Source organism: Aotus nancymaae, unplaced genomic scaffold (genome assembly GCF_030222135.1).
Source record: "Aotus nancymaae isolate 86718 unplaced genomic scaffold, 86718_ANA_hifiasm-v0.15.2.pri h1tg000028l, whole genome shotgun sequence".
Lineage (NCBI taxonomy): Eukaryota > Metazoa > Chordata > Mammalia > Primates > Aotidae > Aotus > Aotus nancymaae.
Window position 1 is genome coordinate 28,226,785 of NW_026988441.1, and position 17,308 is coordinate 28,244,092.

Below are 17,308 nucleotides of genomic sequence, written 5' to 3' on the forward strand. Positions count from 1 at the left end.
TTGCTGAGGCTGATCGCAAACTCTTGGGCTCAAGTGATCAACTGCCTCAGCTTCCCAGAGTGCTGGGATTACAGGTGTGAGCCTTGGTGCTCGGCCCATTCTAGCTCTTGAGAAATAAAATCCAAGAGTCGGAGGTGGGCCGGGCGCAGTGGCTCACACCTGTAATCCCAACACTTTGGGAGGCTGAGGTGGGCAGATCACCTGAGGTTGGGAGTTTGAGACCAGCTTGACCAACACGGAGAAACCCTGTCTCTATTAAAAATACAAAATTAGCTGCACGTGGTGGCAGGTGCCTGTAATCCCATTTACTTGGGAGGCTGAGGCAGGAGAATCGCTTGAACCTGGGAGGCAGAAGTTGCAGTGGGCCAAGATCACACCACTGCACTTCAGCCTGGGAGATAAAGCAAGACCCTGTCTCAAAAAAAAAAAAAAAAAAAAAAAAGAGGTGGACGGGCCAAGGGCTTGGAGGCTGAGATGAGGGGGGCTGAAACCTTGGGAGTCAGGTATGCGCGCCCCGCTAGGGCTGCAGGAAACCACCATCCTCAAAACGGAAACAACACAATGACAAGTCACGTGACCAGGGGAGGGCGTTTCCTGTTTCCCAGCCCCTCCCAGGCCAAGCTTGGCCAGCCCAGGCCTGAACAGGCAGTGGCCAAAGTGACCCCAAGAGAGTATCCAGGGACTCAGGCCTCTGATCAAGTTACCCCCAGAGGATCAGAGAGGTAGAGAGAGCTGAACCCCTCATTTAGGAGGGCCAGGGAGGAGAGGGAATTCTTGAGGTTTCCTTCTCAGGCACAGATAGAGGAGGGAAGGGGACAAAGAGGTAGTGAAGGTAAAGAAGGCAGAGAAGGGGGAGGTCAGGACAGCCATGTTAGGTAGTGAGCTGCCTGTCCAGGGAGGCATACAAATGTGCCCAATCAACCTTGATAACAAAATCCCTTCCAGAGGGGTAGTCAATGCCCCACTTCACTGCAGAGGAAATTGAGGTTGTCCTTTGTCCTGGACAACAAAGGCTAGAGCTCACAGCAGGTTGTGGTTTTAGGGGGTGACGAAGGAGAAGCATTCAGAGGGCACTGGCTTCTGGACAGCAATGAGTGCCTGGGCCACGCGGCCCCGAAGCCGGCGAGGGAGGCATGTTCCACCCGTAAGTGTCCCCTCTCCCCTCCACACCCAGCTCCTTGGGACACCAAGGTCCTGCCCTGCCTGGCTCAGAGCTGGGCCCCGGGGGTCATTTGCAGGGTGAACTGGACCCCGTGGCCGAGAGTTCAGAGGAGGTCGAGGCAGCCGGTGGGAGCTCCAAGCCCAGCCTTGCCCCACCTCTGGGGAGCTCTGGGCCGGAGCAGCTGGGCCCCATGGAGGAGGTCAGTGGCCAGAGCCTAGGAAGCAGGTAAGACCCGCTTGGTCTATGCCCTTCAGTCCAGTCCAGACGCATCTTTGCCCCCCACAGGTCTGCTGGTGTACCTCCTCTGCTCAGTCACTTGCCATAGCTCCCTACTGCCCTCAGCCTTTCTTTCCTTTCTTTCCTCTTTCTTTCCTCTTTCTTTTTTCTTTTCTTTTCTTTCTTTCTCTTCTTTCTTTCTCCTTCCTTCCTTTTTTCCTTCCTCTTTCTTTCCTTCTTTTTTCTTTTCTTTTTTTTTTTTCTTGAGACGGAGTTTCGCTCTTGTTGCCCAGGCTGGAGTGCAATGGCGCGATCTCGGCTCACCGCAACCTCTGCCTTCTGGGTTCAAGCAATTCTCCTGCCTCAGCCTCCCGAGTAGCTGGGATTACAGGCACACGCCACCATGCCCAGCTAATTTTTGTATTTTTAGTAGAGACGGGGTTTCACCTTGTTGACCAGGATGGTCTCGATCTCTTGACCTCGTGATCCACCCTCCTTGGCCTCCCAAAGTGCTGGGATTACAGATGCGCGCCACCACGCCAGGCTAAATAAAGACAGGGTCTCACCGTATTGGCCAGGCTGGCCTTGAACTTCTGATCTCACGTGATCTGCCCGCTTTGGCCTCCAAAAGTGTTGGGATTACAAGTGTGAGCTGCCGCCCCAAAAGACCCCATTTCCAGAACCTTCTGTCTCTCGCCCTCAGGTCTTTCCCAGTGCCTGTCACACTCCAGTGTACTCTGCACTCTCCTTCTCAGGCCCAGGTCTGCCCCCCAATTCCTCCACCCCTCTGTCCAGCCTCTTCCCTGAATTCCCAGCCCCCCAGTCTCGCCCTGGGATGCCAGTCCCAGAACACGCAGCTCTTGCCAACTCTCTGCCCGCTCACACCTCCCCAAGACCATGAAGTCTAAGCCCCCAGAATTCCCTGCCCAGGGCCACGCACAGTGGCTCACGCCTGTAATCCCAGCACTTTGGGAGGCCTAGGCGGGTGGATCACGAGGTCAAGAGATCGAGACCATCCTGGTCAACATGGTGAAACCCCGTCTCTACTAAAAATACAAAAAATTAGCTGGGCATGGTGGCGTGTGCCTGTAATCCCAGCTACTCAGGAGGCTGAGGCAGGAGAATTGCCTGAACCCAGGAGGCGGAGGTTGCGGTGAGCCGAGATCGTGCCATTGCACTCCAGCCTGGGTAACAAGAGCGAAACTCCGCCTCAAAAAAAAAAAAAAGTTAGCCGGGTGTGGTGGTGGGTGCCCGTAATCCCAGCTACTCTGGAGGCTGAGGCAGGAGATTTGCTTGAACGTGGGAGGCAGAGATTGCAGTGAGCTGAGATCACACCACTTCACTCCAGTCTAGGCAACAGAGTGAGACTCCATTTTAAAAAAATAATAATTCTTGGCTAGTCATGGTGGCTCATGCTTGAAATCCCAGCACTTTGGGAGGCCAAGGTGGGCAGATCACTAGATCAGGTGTTGAAGACCAGCCTGACCAACATGGTGAAACCCTGTCTCAACTACAAATATAAAAATTAGCCGGGCGTGGTGGTGGGCGCCTGTAATCCCAGCTACTTGGGAGGCTGAGGCAGGAGAATTGCTTGAACCCGGGAGGTGGAGGTTGCAATGAGCCGAGATCGCGTCACTGCCCTCCAGCCTGGGCGACAGAGTGAGACTTCATCTCAAAGAAAAAGAAAAAAAGGATTTCCGGCCTAGCTTGGAGTGACTCAAGTGCTTGAGTTGGTGTCTACAGGACCGACAAGAAGACTGATGGGGACTCTGGCAGGGGACCGGCCTCAGCCCCCGAGGTGCCCCACAAACCTGCAGCGGAAGCCCACGAGTCCCCAGAATCAGCCCTACAGTGCGAGGAGACTCTGCCTCCTGGGACTGGGGAGCCCGATGTGTTTCAGACCCTCCAGCACGCTCTGAGCTCCCTGGAGGTGGCGGCTGCTGCCTGGCGCCACCGGCCCCCCAGCCATCCTGGGCTGATGGAGGGCACAAGTGAAGGGGAACCAGGACCCCTTGGGAATCAGGAAGGGGCAGGGAGCTGCCAGCAAGAGGCAGCTCGCCTGGCTGAGAGGAATGCCTGGCTCCGGCTGGCCCTAAGTACCCGAGAGGATGAGCTGGTCCGCACGCAGGCCTCCCTGGAGGCCATCCGAGCCGAGAAGGAGTCGCTGCAGAGAGAGGTGAGTGGGGCCATCCTGAGTCACACGGAGCTCCCTGTCTGAGGGAGGGGTGGGCCGGATGTAGGCAACATTCATTCATTTGTTCATTCAAAAATCCTTTTGAGGCTGGGTGTGGTGGCTCACCCTTATAATCCTAGCACTTTGGGAGGTGGAGGCAGGAGGATCCTTTGAGGCCAGGAGTTCCAAACCAGCCTGGGCAACACAGTGAGACTTCACCTCTGCAAAAAATGTAAAAATTGGCCAGGATGACTGGGCATGGTGGCTCATGCCTGTAATCCCAGCACTTGTGGAGCCAGAGGTATGTGGCTTCCTCGTGGTCAGGAGTTAGAGACCATCCTGGCCAATATGGTGAAACCCTGTCTGTACTAAAAATACAAAAAAACTAGCCGGGCACGGTAGCTCGTGCCAGTAGTCCCAGCTACTCCGGAGGCTGCAGCAGAAGAATCGCTTGAACCCAGGAGGCAGAAGTTGCAGTGAGCCGAGGTCACACCACTGCACTCCAGCCTGGGCGACAGAGCAAGACTCTATCTCAAAAACAAAAACAAACAAACAAAAAACATTTCAACTCCGGAGCCTGCTGACCAGATAAAGACCCCTTGCAATCTTTCTTAAGGGAAGGCCTCTGAGGAAGTAACACTTAGAATAAAGACCAGAAGGAGACCAGGCGCGCTGGCTCACACCTGTAATCCCAGCACTTCGGGAGATCGAAGTGGACGGATCACCTGAGGTCAGGAGTTCGAGACCGCCTGTGCAACATGGTGAAACCCCTATCTCTACTAAAAGTACAAAATTAGCTGGGCATGGTGGCGGCGCCTGTAGTCCCAGCTACTCAGGAGGCTGAGGCAGGAGAATCACTCCAGCCTGGGTGACAAAGCAAGACTTCATCTCGAAGAAAAAATAAAATAAAATAAAATAAAGACCAGAAGGAAATGAGGGAGGGGTTATGCCAGGATCTGGGGACCTGCGTTACAGACCCAGTCCAGAAAAAGAAAAAAAGAATTTCAGCAGATCCAGAGGGCTGGTCTGTTCAAGGAACCTGAGGGAGGCCAGTGTGGCTGGAACACAGGGGAAGCAGGGAGAGTGTGGGGAGCCAGAACAGAAAGAGGAGAAGTGCAGACCGCACAAGGCCTCCTGGGCTGCAAGGAGGCAGTTGGGCTTTGCCCTGAGTCAGGTGAGAGCCATGGAGGGTTCTGAGCAGAGGAGGGGCGTGCTCGGCGCAGGTGTTCACAGGCGCCCTCTGGTGGCGAAGTGAGGAACAGTCTTCGGAGTTGAGGGTGGACTCCTGGAGACCCAGGATGTGACTTCACTGGTCCAGACACGCGCGGCGGTGGAGGTTGTGGAAGTGGAGAGATGCGGACGAACACTGGGTGATGTTGAAGATGGAACTGAAAGGTGTGGGCATGAAGGCTAGAGAGAAGTCAAGGACAACTCCAGGCTTTGGGATCTGCAGGAGTAGAAGGGAGCGATGGAGGAGCTACAGGGTGGGCAGGTTTTGTTGGGGGGTGACCAGATCTCTTTGGCCCTTGATAAGCTCAAGTGCCCATGAGACATCCACGTGGGGTCCCCAAGGGAGAGCTATATGTTTGAGTCCAGGGCTCAGGGGAGACTGCAGGGCAGAAGGGAGATATTTAAGCAACCTTAGCACATAGGTGGCATTTAAAGCCATGTGACTGCCAGGCACGGTGGCTCATGCCTGTAATCCCAGGACTTTGGAGGCTGAGGCAGGCAGATCACTTGAAGTCAGGAGTTCAAGACCAGAGTGGTCAACATGGTGGAACCCCATCTCTACTGAAAATACAAAAATTTGTCAGACGTGGTGGCAGATGCCTGTAATCTCAACTACTTGAGAGGCTGAGGCAGGAAAATCACTTGAACCCCGGAGGCAGAGGTTGCAGTGAGCCAAGAATGCGCCACTGCACTCCAGCTTGGGTGACAGAGCAAGACTCCATCTCAAAAATAAAAATAAGCCAGCAGGGCGCAGTGGCTGATGCCTCTAATCCCAGCACTTTGGGAGGCCAAGGCAGGCAGATCATGAGGTCAAGCGTCCGAGACCAGCCTGACCAACATGGAGAAATCCTGATTCTACTAAAAATACAAAAATTAGTCAGGCATGCTGGCGCGAGCCTGTAATCTCACCTACTCAGGAGGCTGAGGCAGGAGAATCGCTTGAACCCAGGAGGCAGAGGTTGCAGTGAGCTGAGATTGTGCCATTGCATTCCAGCCTGGGTGACAGAGACTCTGTCTCAAAATATAAATAAATATATATATATATATATATATTTTTTTTTAAGTAAATAAATAAATAAAATAAAAAAGCCATGTGGCTGAATGAGATGTTGAGAGGGAAGCCTTCATCTCAGGCTAGTGGAAAAAACTCAGGGCCGTGGGAGCCCTGCCCAGGGATTCATTTTCCTCCAGAGTGGGACCCATTTTTCTGCTGGGAAAAAATATCTTCAGCAGCTAAGAAACATTCTGAAGGTTAGATAGTGAGATTGTGGGCAGGCTAAATATCCAAGCCTCCTGCCTTCCAGCTAGGGTTCTTGCCACTTCCCCAAGAACAGGCCTTCAGGAGGGAGGGCTGGTGGTTGGTTTGAGCCCCTAGGCCTGACATCTTCCCTCATCCTTCCCAGGTTCAGGAGCTGCAGGATTCCCTCTTGAGGCTGGAGCCCTTCCCACGTCTTTCCCACAGCCAAGCAGGTGGCTCAGGCAGTGGTTCTAGCTCTGAGGCAGACAGGGAACCCTGGGAGACTCAGGTGAGTATGAGAAGTTCAAATCCATGGTCTTGATGTCCTTAGCATTCAGGGGGATGAGACTCAAATCTTGGTCATGGGATCCAACAGCTTTTGGGGTTGGAAAATGCCTACAATCCCAGGCTCTTAGTGGCAATTGGGGTCCATTACATCACCTCTTCTTGGCAGGACTCCTTCTCTCTGGCTCACCCCCTGCTTCAGCACCTCCACAGCCATTCCAGCACCCAGATCCTTGGGCCTCTCCCCACCCAGCCCCTCAGTCCTGAGGTGCGCATCATGGAAGCCCAGATGGAGCAACTCCGGGGGTAAGAGACTCAAATGCTGAGCTCATAAGGGCACAGGCACATCCTCCAGCTGAGTTATAAAGCATAGAGTCTGGAGCTGCAACAGGAGGGAGGGAAAGGGTGGAAATTGAGGCCTGACTACCTTAGAGGGCCTCTGACTTTCCCTCTTCCCCACCTGTGGGGACAGGAACATTGAGAAGCTCAAATGCTTTAACCGTCTGCTATCGGCTGTGCTCCAGGGATACAAGGGCCGTTGTGAGGGCCTCAGCATGCAGCTGGGTCAGCGGGAGGCTGAGGCCACAGCGTTGCATCTGGCCTTGCAGTACAGGTCAGTGCACCCTGCCAGTGATGTCACCAGCTGGGGAGGGAATGGGCTCTCTGAGGATGGTCCCAATCCACAGAGGGTGACAGGACCCTCACTGGAAAGCACCTTCCACAACTTCAGAAATTAGTTTGGTTTTTGTTTTTGTTTGAGACAGAGTCTTGCTCTGTCACCCAGGCTGGAGTGCAGTGGCAAGATCTCAGCTCACTGCAACCTTTGCCTCCTGGGTTCAAGTGATTCTCATGTCTCAGCCTCCTGAGTAGCTGGGATTACAGGCGAGCACCACCACGCCTGCTAATTTTTGTGTTTTTAGTAGAGGTGGGGTTTCACCATGTTGACCAGGCTGCTCTCGAACTCCTGACCTCATGATCCACCCACCTCGGCCTCTCAAAGTGCTGGGATTACTGGTGTGAGCCACCACACCAAGCCCAGAAATTAATTTAAGGCAATTTTAGTTCAGGGGTGCTAAAGGAGTCTGCATGCTTCCAGAGGTGAGGGTGGTGGGAAGAAGAGAGAGATTCAAGAGCAAGTGGGGACTGGCACCTATAGGGTGAGATGGAGCTGAGTGTTCTTTTTTTTTTGGAGATGGAGTCTTGCTCTGTCACCCAGGCTGGAGTGCAGTGGTGCAATCTTGGCTCGCTCCAACCTCTGCCTCCGGGTTCAAGTGATTCTAGTGCCTCAGCCTCCTGAGTAGTTGGAACTACAAGTGCGTACCACCACACCTGGTTAATCTTTGTATTTTTAGTAGAGACAGGGTTTCACCATGTTGGCCAGGCTGGGCTTGAACTCCTGACTTCAGGTGATCCCCCCGCTCTGGCCTCCCAAAGGGCTGGGACTACAGGCGAGGGCCACTGCGCCCAGCCGAGCTGAGTGTCCAAAAGTACTCAGAACCAGTATCCTACAGTGAGCATTGTGAGGAGGCATACAGGGTCCTGCTTGCTCTGCGGGAGGCTGACTCAGAAGCAGGAGCCGAAGCCCCCGTGGGTGACCTGCAGGCAGCTGAAAAGGAAGCATGGAGGCTGCTGGCACAAGAGGAGACCACCATGGACGCAGGCGCACTGCAGAATCCACAGCCAAGGTACCCCTGGGGAACCCTGGGAACTAGGCTGCTTGATGAGTGGGGTCTTGACGGGGGAATGGGGCTCCCACAGTCCACCATGTTTGGGGTCTTGGGGTGGCTGAGTCCAGCAAGGTCGGTATGGAACTCCCTGTGGTTGGCTGACATGACGCCCAGCTACAGTTGGCCTATTGCTACTTGGCGAGGTTGGCGTGGTGGTTGACAGACATTGCAGTTGGCGTGAAGATGGATGATGATGCCTACTGGTTAGATCCGGGCAGAGTGGCTCATGCCCGTAATCCCAGCACTTCGGGAAGCGAGGGCAGGCAGATCGCTTGAGCTCAGAAGTGTTCAAGACCAGCCCTTGTAACATGGAGAAAGCTCTTCTCTACCAAAAGTACAAATAAATTAGCCGGCTGTGGTGGTGTGCCCGTGTAGTCCCAGCTACTTGGGAGGCTGAGGTGGGAGGATGGCTTGAGTCTGGGAGGTGGAGGCTGCAGTGAGCTGAGATTGCGCCACTGCAGTCCAACTAGAAGATAGAGTGACACCTTGTCTTTTTTTTTTTTAAGATAGAGTTTCGCTCTTGTTGCCCAGGCTGGAGTACAGTGGCTCAATCTCAGCTCACTGCAACCTCCGCCTCCTGTTCAAGCAATTCTCCTGCCTCAGCCTCCCGAGTAGCTGGGATTACACGCACCTGCCACCACGACCGGCTAATTTTATATTTTTAGTAGAGACAGGGTTTCTCCATGTTGGTCAGGCCGGTCTTGAACTCCCAACCTCAGGTGATCCACCCACCTCAGCCTCCCAAAGTGCTGTGATTACAGGCGTGAGCCACCACACCCAGTGAGACCCTGTCTTGAAAAAATAAAAAAAGAACTGGCATGAGGGTGCTTAGTAGGGTTGTCCTGGTCCTGCTGCTCAGGGTTGACAATCTAGGTGCTGGTGCCCATTGGGTTGGCGTGATGGTGTCCAGCAAGGTGGCATGAGCAACGGTGCCTGGTGGGTTGATGTAATGGCACCCACCATGTTTTCTCTCTTTTTTTTTTTTCGAGACCAAGTTTAGTTCTTGTCGCCCAGGCTGGAGAGCAGTGGCACAATCTCGGCTCACTGCAACCTCCACCTCCCGGGTTCAAGTGATTCTCCTGCCTCAACCTCCCAAGTAGCTCGGATTACAGGCGCCTGCCACCATGCCTTGCTGATTTTTTTTTTTTTTTTTTTGAGACGGAGTTTCGCTCTTGTTACCCAGGCTGGAGTGCAATGGCGCAATCTCGGCTCACCGCAACCTCCGCCTCCTGGGTTCAAGCAATCCTCCTGCCTCAGCCTCCCAAAGTGCTGGGGTTACAAACATGCGTCACCGCACCTGGCCACCATGTGGCCCTGATGGAAGGTGGTGCCTAGTGGGGTTTATATTATGGTGCCCACCATGTTGGTGTGACAGGGGCCACCACAGATGGTAGAGGCTCCATTGTGGCCAGTGAGATGGAAGATGATGGACCCTACCAGGGTTGGCATGTAGTTAGCCCACTTACAATCGCCAGTGTTGACACAGGTACCTCTTCTGTTTTCTGTAGCCCTGCGGGCAGCAGTGTGGATAAGCCCACAGAGGAAGTGGCTTTCCAGCTCCGAAGCTACGTCCAGCGTCTCCAGGAGCGTTGTGCTCTAGTGAAGATTCTCTCAGAGCCTGGCCCCACCTTGGCACCCATCCCCACTCTGCCCCGTGCAGAAGTCATGGTGCAGGCCATTCTGGGGACCCAGCCTGGCCCAGCTCTGCCCCGGCTGGAGAAGACACAAATTCAACAGGACCTGGTGGCCACAAGGGTACAAAGGGGCTGTGGCCACTGTGTCCGTCTTTCCTGGTGGGACAAAATCCTTTACTGAGGTCCTGCGCCTGGGGGGCCAAGGAGCAAAGGAGAGTTCTGCTGGTCTGGGTTCAGGCATTGTGAGGGAGAATTGGAAGTGGGGTTTTGAAGGATGAATAGGAGTTTGTCTTCTGGGGTTCGGTTTCTCATTAGACTCCAAATCTGCTTCTCCAAAATGGCCTTCCTACGGAAAGAGATGGGAGCAAAGAACAGAATCTTGGGTTTGGAGATTGACCTGAAAAACTTGAGGTTCTGGAGTTGGAGAGACCTAGAAACTTTGACAGAACTGCTATTTGACCTATATAAGCTACTTGCCTCTAGAAAATGCCATTTCTCCAGCTGTAGCTTTTATCAGAGGAAGATATTTCTACCTCTGAAGAACATGCGAAAGGTCCTAGTTTTTTGTTTGTTTGTTGTGTTTTTTTTTGAGACGGAGTCTTGCTCTCACCCTGGCTGGAGTGCAGTGCTGCTATCTTGGCCCACTGCAGCCTCCGACATCGCCCCACCCCACCGGGTTCAAGTGATTCTCCTGCCTCAGCCTCCTGGGTAGCTGGGATTACAGGCTCGTACCACCACACCCGACTAATTTTTGTATATTCAGTAGAGATGGGGTTTCACCATGTTGGCCAGGCTGGTCTCAAACTCCTGACCTCAGGTGATCTGCCCGCCTCGGCCTCCCAAAGTGCTGGGATTACAGGCGTGAGCCACCGCGCCTGGCCGAAGGCCACGGTTTTTGCCTGACTAGTCCTCAGTGGGTGCCTCTAGGGGCCTCAGTTTCCTTGCAGCTGACCCCAGAAGCATAAATTCTCTGTCCTCCCCTTGGTCCCGCAGGAGACCCTGGAGGACCTGATGCTTCGGCTGCAACTCGTGCGACGTGAGAAGCGGGGCCTAGAGCTTCGGGAGGCCGCCCTCCGAGCCCTGGGCCCGGCTCACGTGCTTCTGCTGGAGCAGCTGCGGTGGGAATGGGCAGAGCTCCAGGCTGGTGGAGCAAACAGCAGTGGCAGAGACAGCAGCGGAGGTGACAGCAGCGGGGGCGAGGAGGAGTGGTACCAGGTGAGCTGCCCCGCCTGAACCTGGTAGTAGCTTCTAATGGGAACATAGCCCTGGTCAATTGCAGCTGTTTTTTTGTTTTGTTTTGTTTTTTGAGGCAGAGTCTCGCTCCGTCGCCCAGGCTGGAGTACAGTGGCACAGTCTTGGCTCACCGCAACCTCTGCCTCCCTGGTTCAAGTGATTCTCCTGCCTCAGCCTCTTGAGTAGCTGGGACTACAGGCACACGCCACGATGTCCAGCTAATTTTTGTGTTTTTAGTAGAGATGGGGTTTTGCCATGTTGGTCAGGCTGGTCCCAAACTCTCGACTGCCTCGACCTCCCAAAGTGCTGGCGTTACAGATGTGAGCCACTGCACCTGGCCTTATCACAGCCCTTTCTGAGCCTCGGTTTCCACTTCTGCACCAAGAAGCAAGTGGCATGATTAAGCTTTATGTCAAACTCACACCTGTGCTCTGAGGTTTTCCTCCCTCCCTGCCTTCCTTCCTTCTGAGTCTCTCTGTGTCGCCCAGGCAGGTCTCGAACTCCTGGGCCCAAGTGATCCTCCCACCTCTGCCTCTCTGAGCGCTCAAATTGCAGGGATAAGCCACCACACCCAGCCTCTTTCCTTTTTTTTTTTGAAATGGAGTTTCGCTCTGTTAACCAGGCTGAAGTGCAATGGCACAATCTCTCCTCACTGCAACCTCTGCCTTCCAGGTTCAAGCGATTCTCCTGCCTCAGCCTCCCGAGTAGCTGGGATTACAGGCATGCGCCACCACACCCAGCTAATTTTGTATTTTTAGTAAAGATGGTTTTCTCCCTGTTGGTGAGGCTGGTCTCAAACTCCTGACCTCAGATGATCCGCCCGCCTTGGCCTCCCAAAGTGCTGGGATTACAGGCGTGAGCCACATGCCCGTCTTTCTTTCTCTCTCTCTCTCTCTTCTTTCTCTTTCTTTCCTCCTTCCTTCTTTTCTTTCCTTCTTTCCTTTCTTTCTCTCTCTCTTTTCTTTCTCTTTCTTTCCTTCCTTCCTTCTTTTCTTTCTTTCTTTCCTTCTTTCCTTTCTTTCTCTCTCTCTTTCTTTCTTTCAAGTCAGGGCCTTGTGCTTTCACCAAGCTGGAGTGCAGTGGCGTGATTATAACTCACCACAGCCTCGAATACTGGGTCTCAAGTGATCCTCCCAAAATGCTGGGATTACAGGCATGAACCATCATGTCCAGCCAAAGGGTTTCTTTCTTTGAGGGTATTGAGCCCAATAAGCCGGAAAGGGTGCAGCATCTTCCACTCACACGTGTGTCTCCTCCCTGCCCCCGGAGGTCTGTCCATACTCCGTCCTCTGCCCCGGGAGTGGCCCCAGTCTGTACCTCACCTCCTAGATTCTGGCACCAGCCTCTTCCCCAAAGCCTTTCTTTTTTCCACTTCTGAACATGTTTGTTCTCTGCTTAACGCCTTCAATGGCTTCAAGAATCCTCAGAGTCCACGCTTTTTTTTTTTCCTGAGATAGAGTCTTGCTCTGTCGCCCAGGCTGGAGTGCAGTGGTGCGATCTTGGCTCACTGCAACCTCTGTCTCCTGGGTTCAAGCAATCCTCCTGCCTCAGCCTCCTGAGTAGCTGGGATTACAGGTGTGCACCACCACATCTAGCTAATTTTTGTATTCTTTGTAGAGATGGGGTTTCGCCATGTTGGCCAGGCTGGTCTGGAACTCCTGGTCTCACATGTTCTGCCCGCCTCGGCCTCCCAAAGTGCTGGGATTACAGGCGTGAGTCAGTGTGCCTGGCCTTAGTGTAGCTCTTGAAATCATCTCTCCCACCCCCAAGCCTTTGTACATTCCGTGCCCCTGCCAGGAAAATCGGTCACTTTCCTCTTTGTATCATAAAGTCCTCGACCTCCTGTAGATCTCAGCTTAGACATCACCTCCTCGAGGAAGTCCTCCTGGATGTCAGCCTCATCTGACGTCCCTGTTAATTTATTTCCCTTATCATGTTAGCTGGGCATGGTGGTCCCAGCTACTCGGGAGGCTGAGGTGGGAGGATCACTTGAGCCCAGGAGTTAGAGGCTTCAGAGAGCCACAATTATGTCATTTCATTCCAGCCTGGGCCACAGAGTGAGATCTCATCTCTTTTTTTTTTTTTGAGATGGAGTTTTGCTCTTGTTGCCCAGGCTGGAGTGCAGTGGCGCGATCCCAGCTCACTGCAACCACCACCCCCCAGGCTCAAGTGATTCTCTTGCCTCAGCTGCCTAAGTAGTTGGGACTACAGGCACCAGCTGCCATGTCTGGCTAATTTTTGTATTTTTAGTGGAGACAGGGTTTCACCATGTTGGCCAGGCTGGTCTCAAACTCCCGACCTCAAGTGATCATCCTACCCTAGCCTCCCAAAGTGCTGGGATTACAGGCATGAGCCACCATGCCCAGCCATATTTTTTAATTAAACATTTCCCTTATCAGAGGGTAATTTCACTCCTACTGGGGTATGGAACCAGAGTGGGGACTCTGAGAAGGCAGCAGCTGCTGCTATCTGGGCAGCTTCAGTGTCCAGCGTGGGCCGAGCATGGACCTGGCCTAGCCAATGTCACTTTCTTGTCTTCTCCCTCCGTTAGGGCCTTCCTGCTGTCCCTGGTGGCACCAGTGGCATTGACGGTGGCCAGGTGGGCAAAGCGTGGGACCCAGAGAAGTTAGCCCAGGAACTGGCAGCATCGCTCACCAGGTGTGTGCCTGGGTCCCGGGCTGGGCGGGGGGCGGGGGTTGGACAGTTTATGTGAGGGCCCCCGGGGTTGGGGTGTCGTATGCACCAGAAGCTAAGGTGCACACCTGTGTACAGGTGTGTTTATGTGACAATACTGTGGGCAGGTGGCGGGGAGGAGAGGTGGGAAATAGGATCGGCTGGGCTGTGAGCTCCCTCTCTTCTCCATCTTTGCATCAGGGTACTGGATCTGCGGGAGCAGCTGCGGTCTCTGCGTGGGGAGCTGGAACGCGTGGCTCAGAAGGGGCGAGCCAGACGGTCTCAGAGTGCCGAGCTGAACAGGGACTTATGCAAAGCCCACAGGTGGGACCCCTGTTCTGCACCCCACCAATTCCCCTGGCACTGTCCCCGACCAGGATCTCAGAAGTATCCCTGGCTCTCTCTGGGTCTCAGCTTTCCCCCCTGTCCCAAGATAGTCAGTGAAGATTTTTAATCCCACACCTGTAATCCCAGCACATTGGGAGGCTGAGGCCGACAGATCACTTGAGGTCGGGAGTTCGAGACCAGCCTGGCCAACGTGGTGAAACCCCATCTCTAGTAAAAATACAAAAATTAGCTGGGAGTCTTGGCACACGCCTGTAATCCCAGCTACTTGGGAGGCTGAGGCAGGAGAATTGCTTGAACCCATGAGGTGGAGGTTGCAGTGAGCAGAGATCGCACTACTGCACTGCAGCTTGGGCAACAGAGCAAGACTCTGTCTCAAAACAAACAACAGCCTGGGCGCGGTGGCTCACCCCTGTAATCCCAGCACTTTGGGAGGCCGAGGCGGGTGGATCACTTGAGGTCAGGAGTTCGAGACCAGCCTGGACAACATAGTAAAATCTGGTCTTTACTAAAAAAAAAATACCAAAAAATTAGCTGGGTGTGATGGTGGGCGCCTGCAACCCCAGCTACTTAGGACACTGAGGCGGAAGAATCACTTGAACCCGGGAGGCAGAGGTTGCAATGAGGGGAGATCTCGCCATTGCACTCCAGCGTGGGCAACAAGAGCAAAACTCCGTCTCAACAACCAAAAGACCAGCTAGGCCGGGCGCGGTGGCTCATGCCTGTAATCCCAGCACTTTGGGAGGCCGAGGTGGGCGAATCACCTGAGGTCAAGAGTTTAAGACTGGCCTGACCAACATGGAGAAACTCCGTCTCCATTAAAAATATAAAATTAGGGCCGGGCATGGTGGCTCACGTCTGTAATCCCAGCACTTTGGGAGGCCAAGGCGGGCGGATCACGAGGTCAGGAGATAGATTATCCTGGCCAACATGGTGAAACCCCGTCTCTACTAAAATACAAAACGAAAATTAGCTGGGCATGGTGGCACGTGCCTGTAATCCCAGCTACTCAGGAGGCTGAGGCAAGAGAATTACTTGAACACGGGAAGCGGAGGTTGCAGTGAGCCAAGATCAAGCCACTGCACTCCAGCCTGGGTGACAGAGCAAGACTCTGTCTAAAAAACAAACAAACAAAAAAATTAGCTGGGTGTGGTGGTGCATGCCTGTAGTCCCAGCTACTTGGGAGGCTGAGGCAGGAGAATTGCTTGAACCTAGGAAGTAGAGATTGCAGTGAGCCGAGATCGTGCCATTGCACTCCAGCCCGGGCGACAGTGCGAGATTTGGTCTCAAAACAAAAACAAAAACAAAATTAGCCCGACGTGGTGGTGTATGCCTGTAATCCCAGCTACCTGAGGCAGGAGAATCACTTGAACCTGGGAAGCGGAGGTTGCGGTGAGCCAGGATCACCCCACTGCACTCCAAGAGCAAAACTCTATCTCAAAAAAAAAAAAAAGACCAGCTAGCTGGGACCCTGGGAAACCCAATGTCAAAGAGCCCCCATTCTGGGAGTGGGAGTCCATGGCCCCTGCCTTGAGTGGAGTCGGGGACTGTTTCCTGACCCAGCACCCGCCCTTCCAGCGCCCTGGTCCTGGCCTTCCGAGGAGCCCACCGGAAGCAGGAAGAGCAACGCCGGAAGTTGGAGCAGCAGATGGCACTCTTGGAGGCTCAGCAGGCCGAGGAGGTGGCGGTGCTGGAAGCCACTGCAAGGGCCCTGGGGAAGCCCAGGCCTTCCCTCCCGCCACCGCAGCTGGGGGAGACCTTTCTGTAGCCCCTTCCCCAGCCGTGTCTGGATGTACCAGACAGCTGCGGCATGTCATAAACTGTCCTGGAGTGACATCATGTCATGCTGTATGATTTGGCGTGTTGGGGCACATTTGATGTGAGGGAGGCTGGTGCTCATGGGTGTCCAGGGCTTGATGGGGTGTGGCCAGGCACTGCAGAAAGACTCGGGTGTCTTTGGTCTGGCACCATGTGGAATGTGAACTTCACATGTCACTGGGGTCAGGCCAGAAGCAACCTGTGCTGTGGGAGCAGGTCCCTGGGACTGGCACAGTTTGGGGGTCCGTCAGGTTGGACAGCCACACCTGAAGTTCCAACTGTCCTCTGTCTCCAGAAACTCTCAGGGAGGGATTCATGGGGACTGGACACAGCCTCTCCTGGCATCCCCTTCCCAGGGAGATGCTGGGTTTGGCTGGCAGATTTTCACGAAGGGAGCCGGGCATGGTGGTGCATGCTTGTAATCCCAGCACTTTGGGAGGCCAAGGTGGGTGGATCAATTGTGCCCAGGAGTTCAAGACCAGCCTGGGCAACATGGCAAAATCCATTTCTTTTTTTGAGACAGAGTCTTGCTCTGTCGCCCAGGCTGGAGTGCAGTGGCGAGATCTGGGCTCACTGCAACCTCCATCTCCCAGGTTCAAGCGATTCTCCTGCCTCAGCCTTCTGAGTAGCTGGGATTACAGGTGTCTGCCACCACGCCCGGCTAATTTTTGTATTTTTAATAGAGACAGGGTTTCACCATGTTGTTCAGGCTGGTCTCGAACTCCTGACCTTGTGATCTCCCCACCTCAGCCTCCCAGAGTGGTGGGATTACAGGCATGCACCACCGTGCCCAGCCTGGAAACCCCATTTCTACAAAAAAAAAATACAAAAATTAGCCAGGCATGGTGGCGAGTGCCTATAAAGCTACTTAGGAGGCTAAAGTGGGAGGATTGCTTGAGCTTGGGAAGCGGAGGTTGCAGTGAGCTGAGATCACGCCACTGTACTCCAGTCTGGGTGACAGAGCAAGAGCCTGTCTCAAAAAAACGAAACAGTCCGGGCACAGTGACTCATGCCTATAATCCCAGCACTTTGGGAGGCCGAGGCAGACAGATCACCTGAGGTCAGAAGTTTGAGACCAGCTTAGCCAACATGGTGAAACCCTTGCCTCTACTAAAAATACAAACATTAGCTAGGTGTGGTGGCGTGTGCCTGTAGTCCCAGCTACTCAGGAGGCTGAGGCAGAATAATTGCTCGAACTCAGGAGGTGGAGGTTGTAGTGAGCCAAGATCACGCCACTGCACTCCAGCCTGGGCAATAAGAGGGAAATTCTGTCTCAAAAATGAAACAAACAAACAAAAAACCACAAAACAGAACAAAACAGTAAGGGAGATGCCATATCCCAGAGTAGAGAATGAAGCTGGAATGGTTCAGATTCAGGGTGTGGATGAGGAGTTGCTACTAACTCAAAGCTAAGGTCAGGGGTTTCTGGACTCCGTGTGGTCGAGTTTGCCTGTAATCCCAGTGTCTCAGGAGGCTGAGGCCAGAGGATTGCTTGAGGCCAGGGGTTCAAGACCAGCCTGGGCAAAATAGGAGACTCTGTCTCAAAAATAAAGTAAGGTAAAGGGTTTCTGGGTG

The 17,308-nt window shown here is 53.8% G+C and overlaps 1 protein-coding gene across 1 annotated transcript; it reads left to right on the plus strand.

Annotated features, from left to right (window-relative positions):
• Nucleotides 1-648: 648 nt before the first annotated feature.
• USHBP1 (USH1 protein network component harmonin binding protein 1) lies at nt 649-15,749 on the plus strand. The gene is made up of 13 exons (XM_012443524.3): nt 649-722; nt 1,043-1,144; nt 1,239-1,387; nt 3,122-3,554; nt 6,185-6,307; nt 6,473-6,609; nt 6,776-6,916; nt 7,815-7,988; nt 9,539-9,785; nt 10,658-10,879; nt 13,449-13,555; nt 13,772-13,894; nt 15,494-15,749. The coding sequence occupies exons 2-13, from the start codon at nt 1,091-1,093 to the stop codon at nt 15,681-15,683; spliced, it is 2,100 nt and encodes a 699-aa protein (XP_012298947.2). The 5' UTR covers nt 649-722; nt 1,043-1,090; the 3' UTR covers nt 15,684-15,749.
• The last annotated feature ends 1,559 nt before the right edge of the window (nt 15,750-17,308 follow it).

What these genes read in the sequence shown, in the direction of transcription:
- USHBP1 (XM_012443524.3), top strand. Translation starts at nt 1,091, where the DNA reads ATGAGTGCCTGGGCCACGCGGCCCCGAAGCCGGCGAGGGAGGCATGTT. An exon ending in GGCCAGAGCCTAGGAAGCAG is followed by an intron (nt 1,388 to 3,121) that starts GTAAGACCCGCT and finishes TGGTGTCTACAG; the next exon opens with GACCGACAAGAAGACTGATG. An exon ending in AGGACCTGGTGGCCACAAGG is followed by an intron (nt 9,786 to 10,657) that starts GTACAAAGGGGC and finishes TTGGTCCCGCAG; the next exon opens with GAGACCCTGGAGGACCTGAT.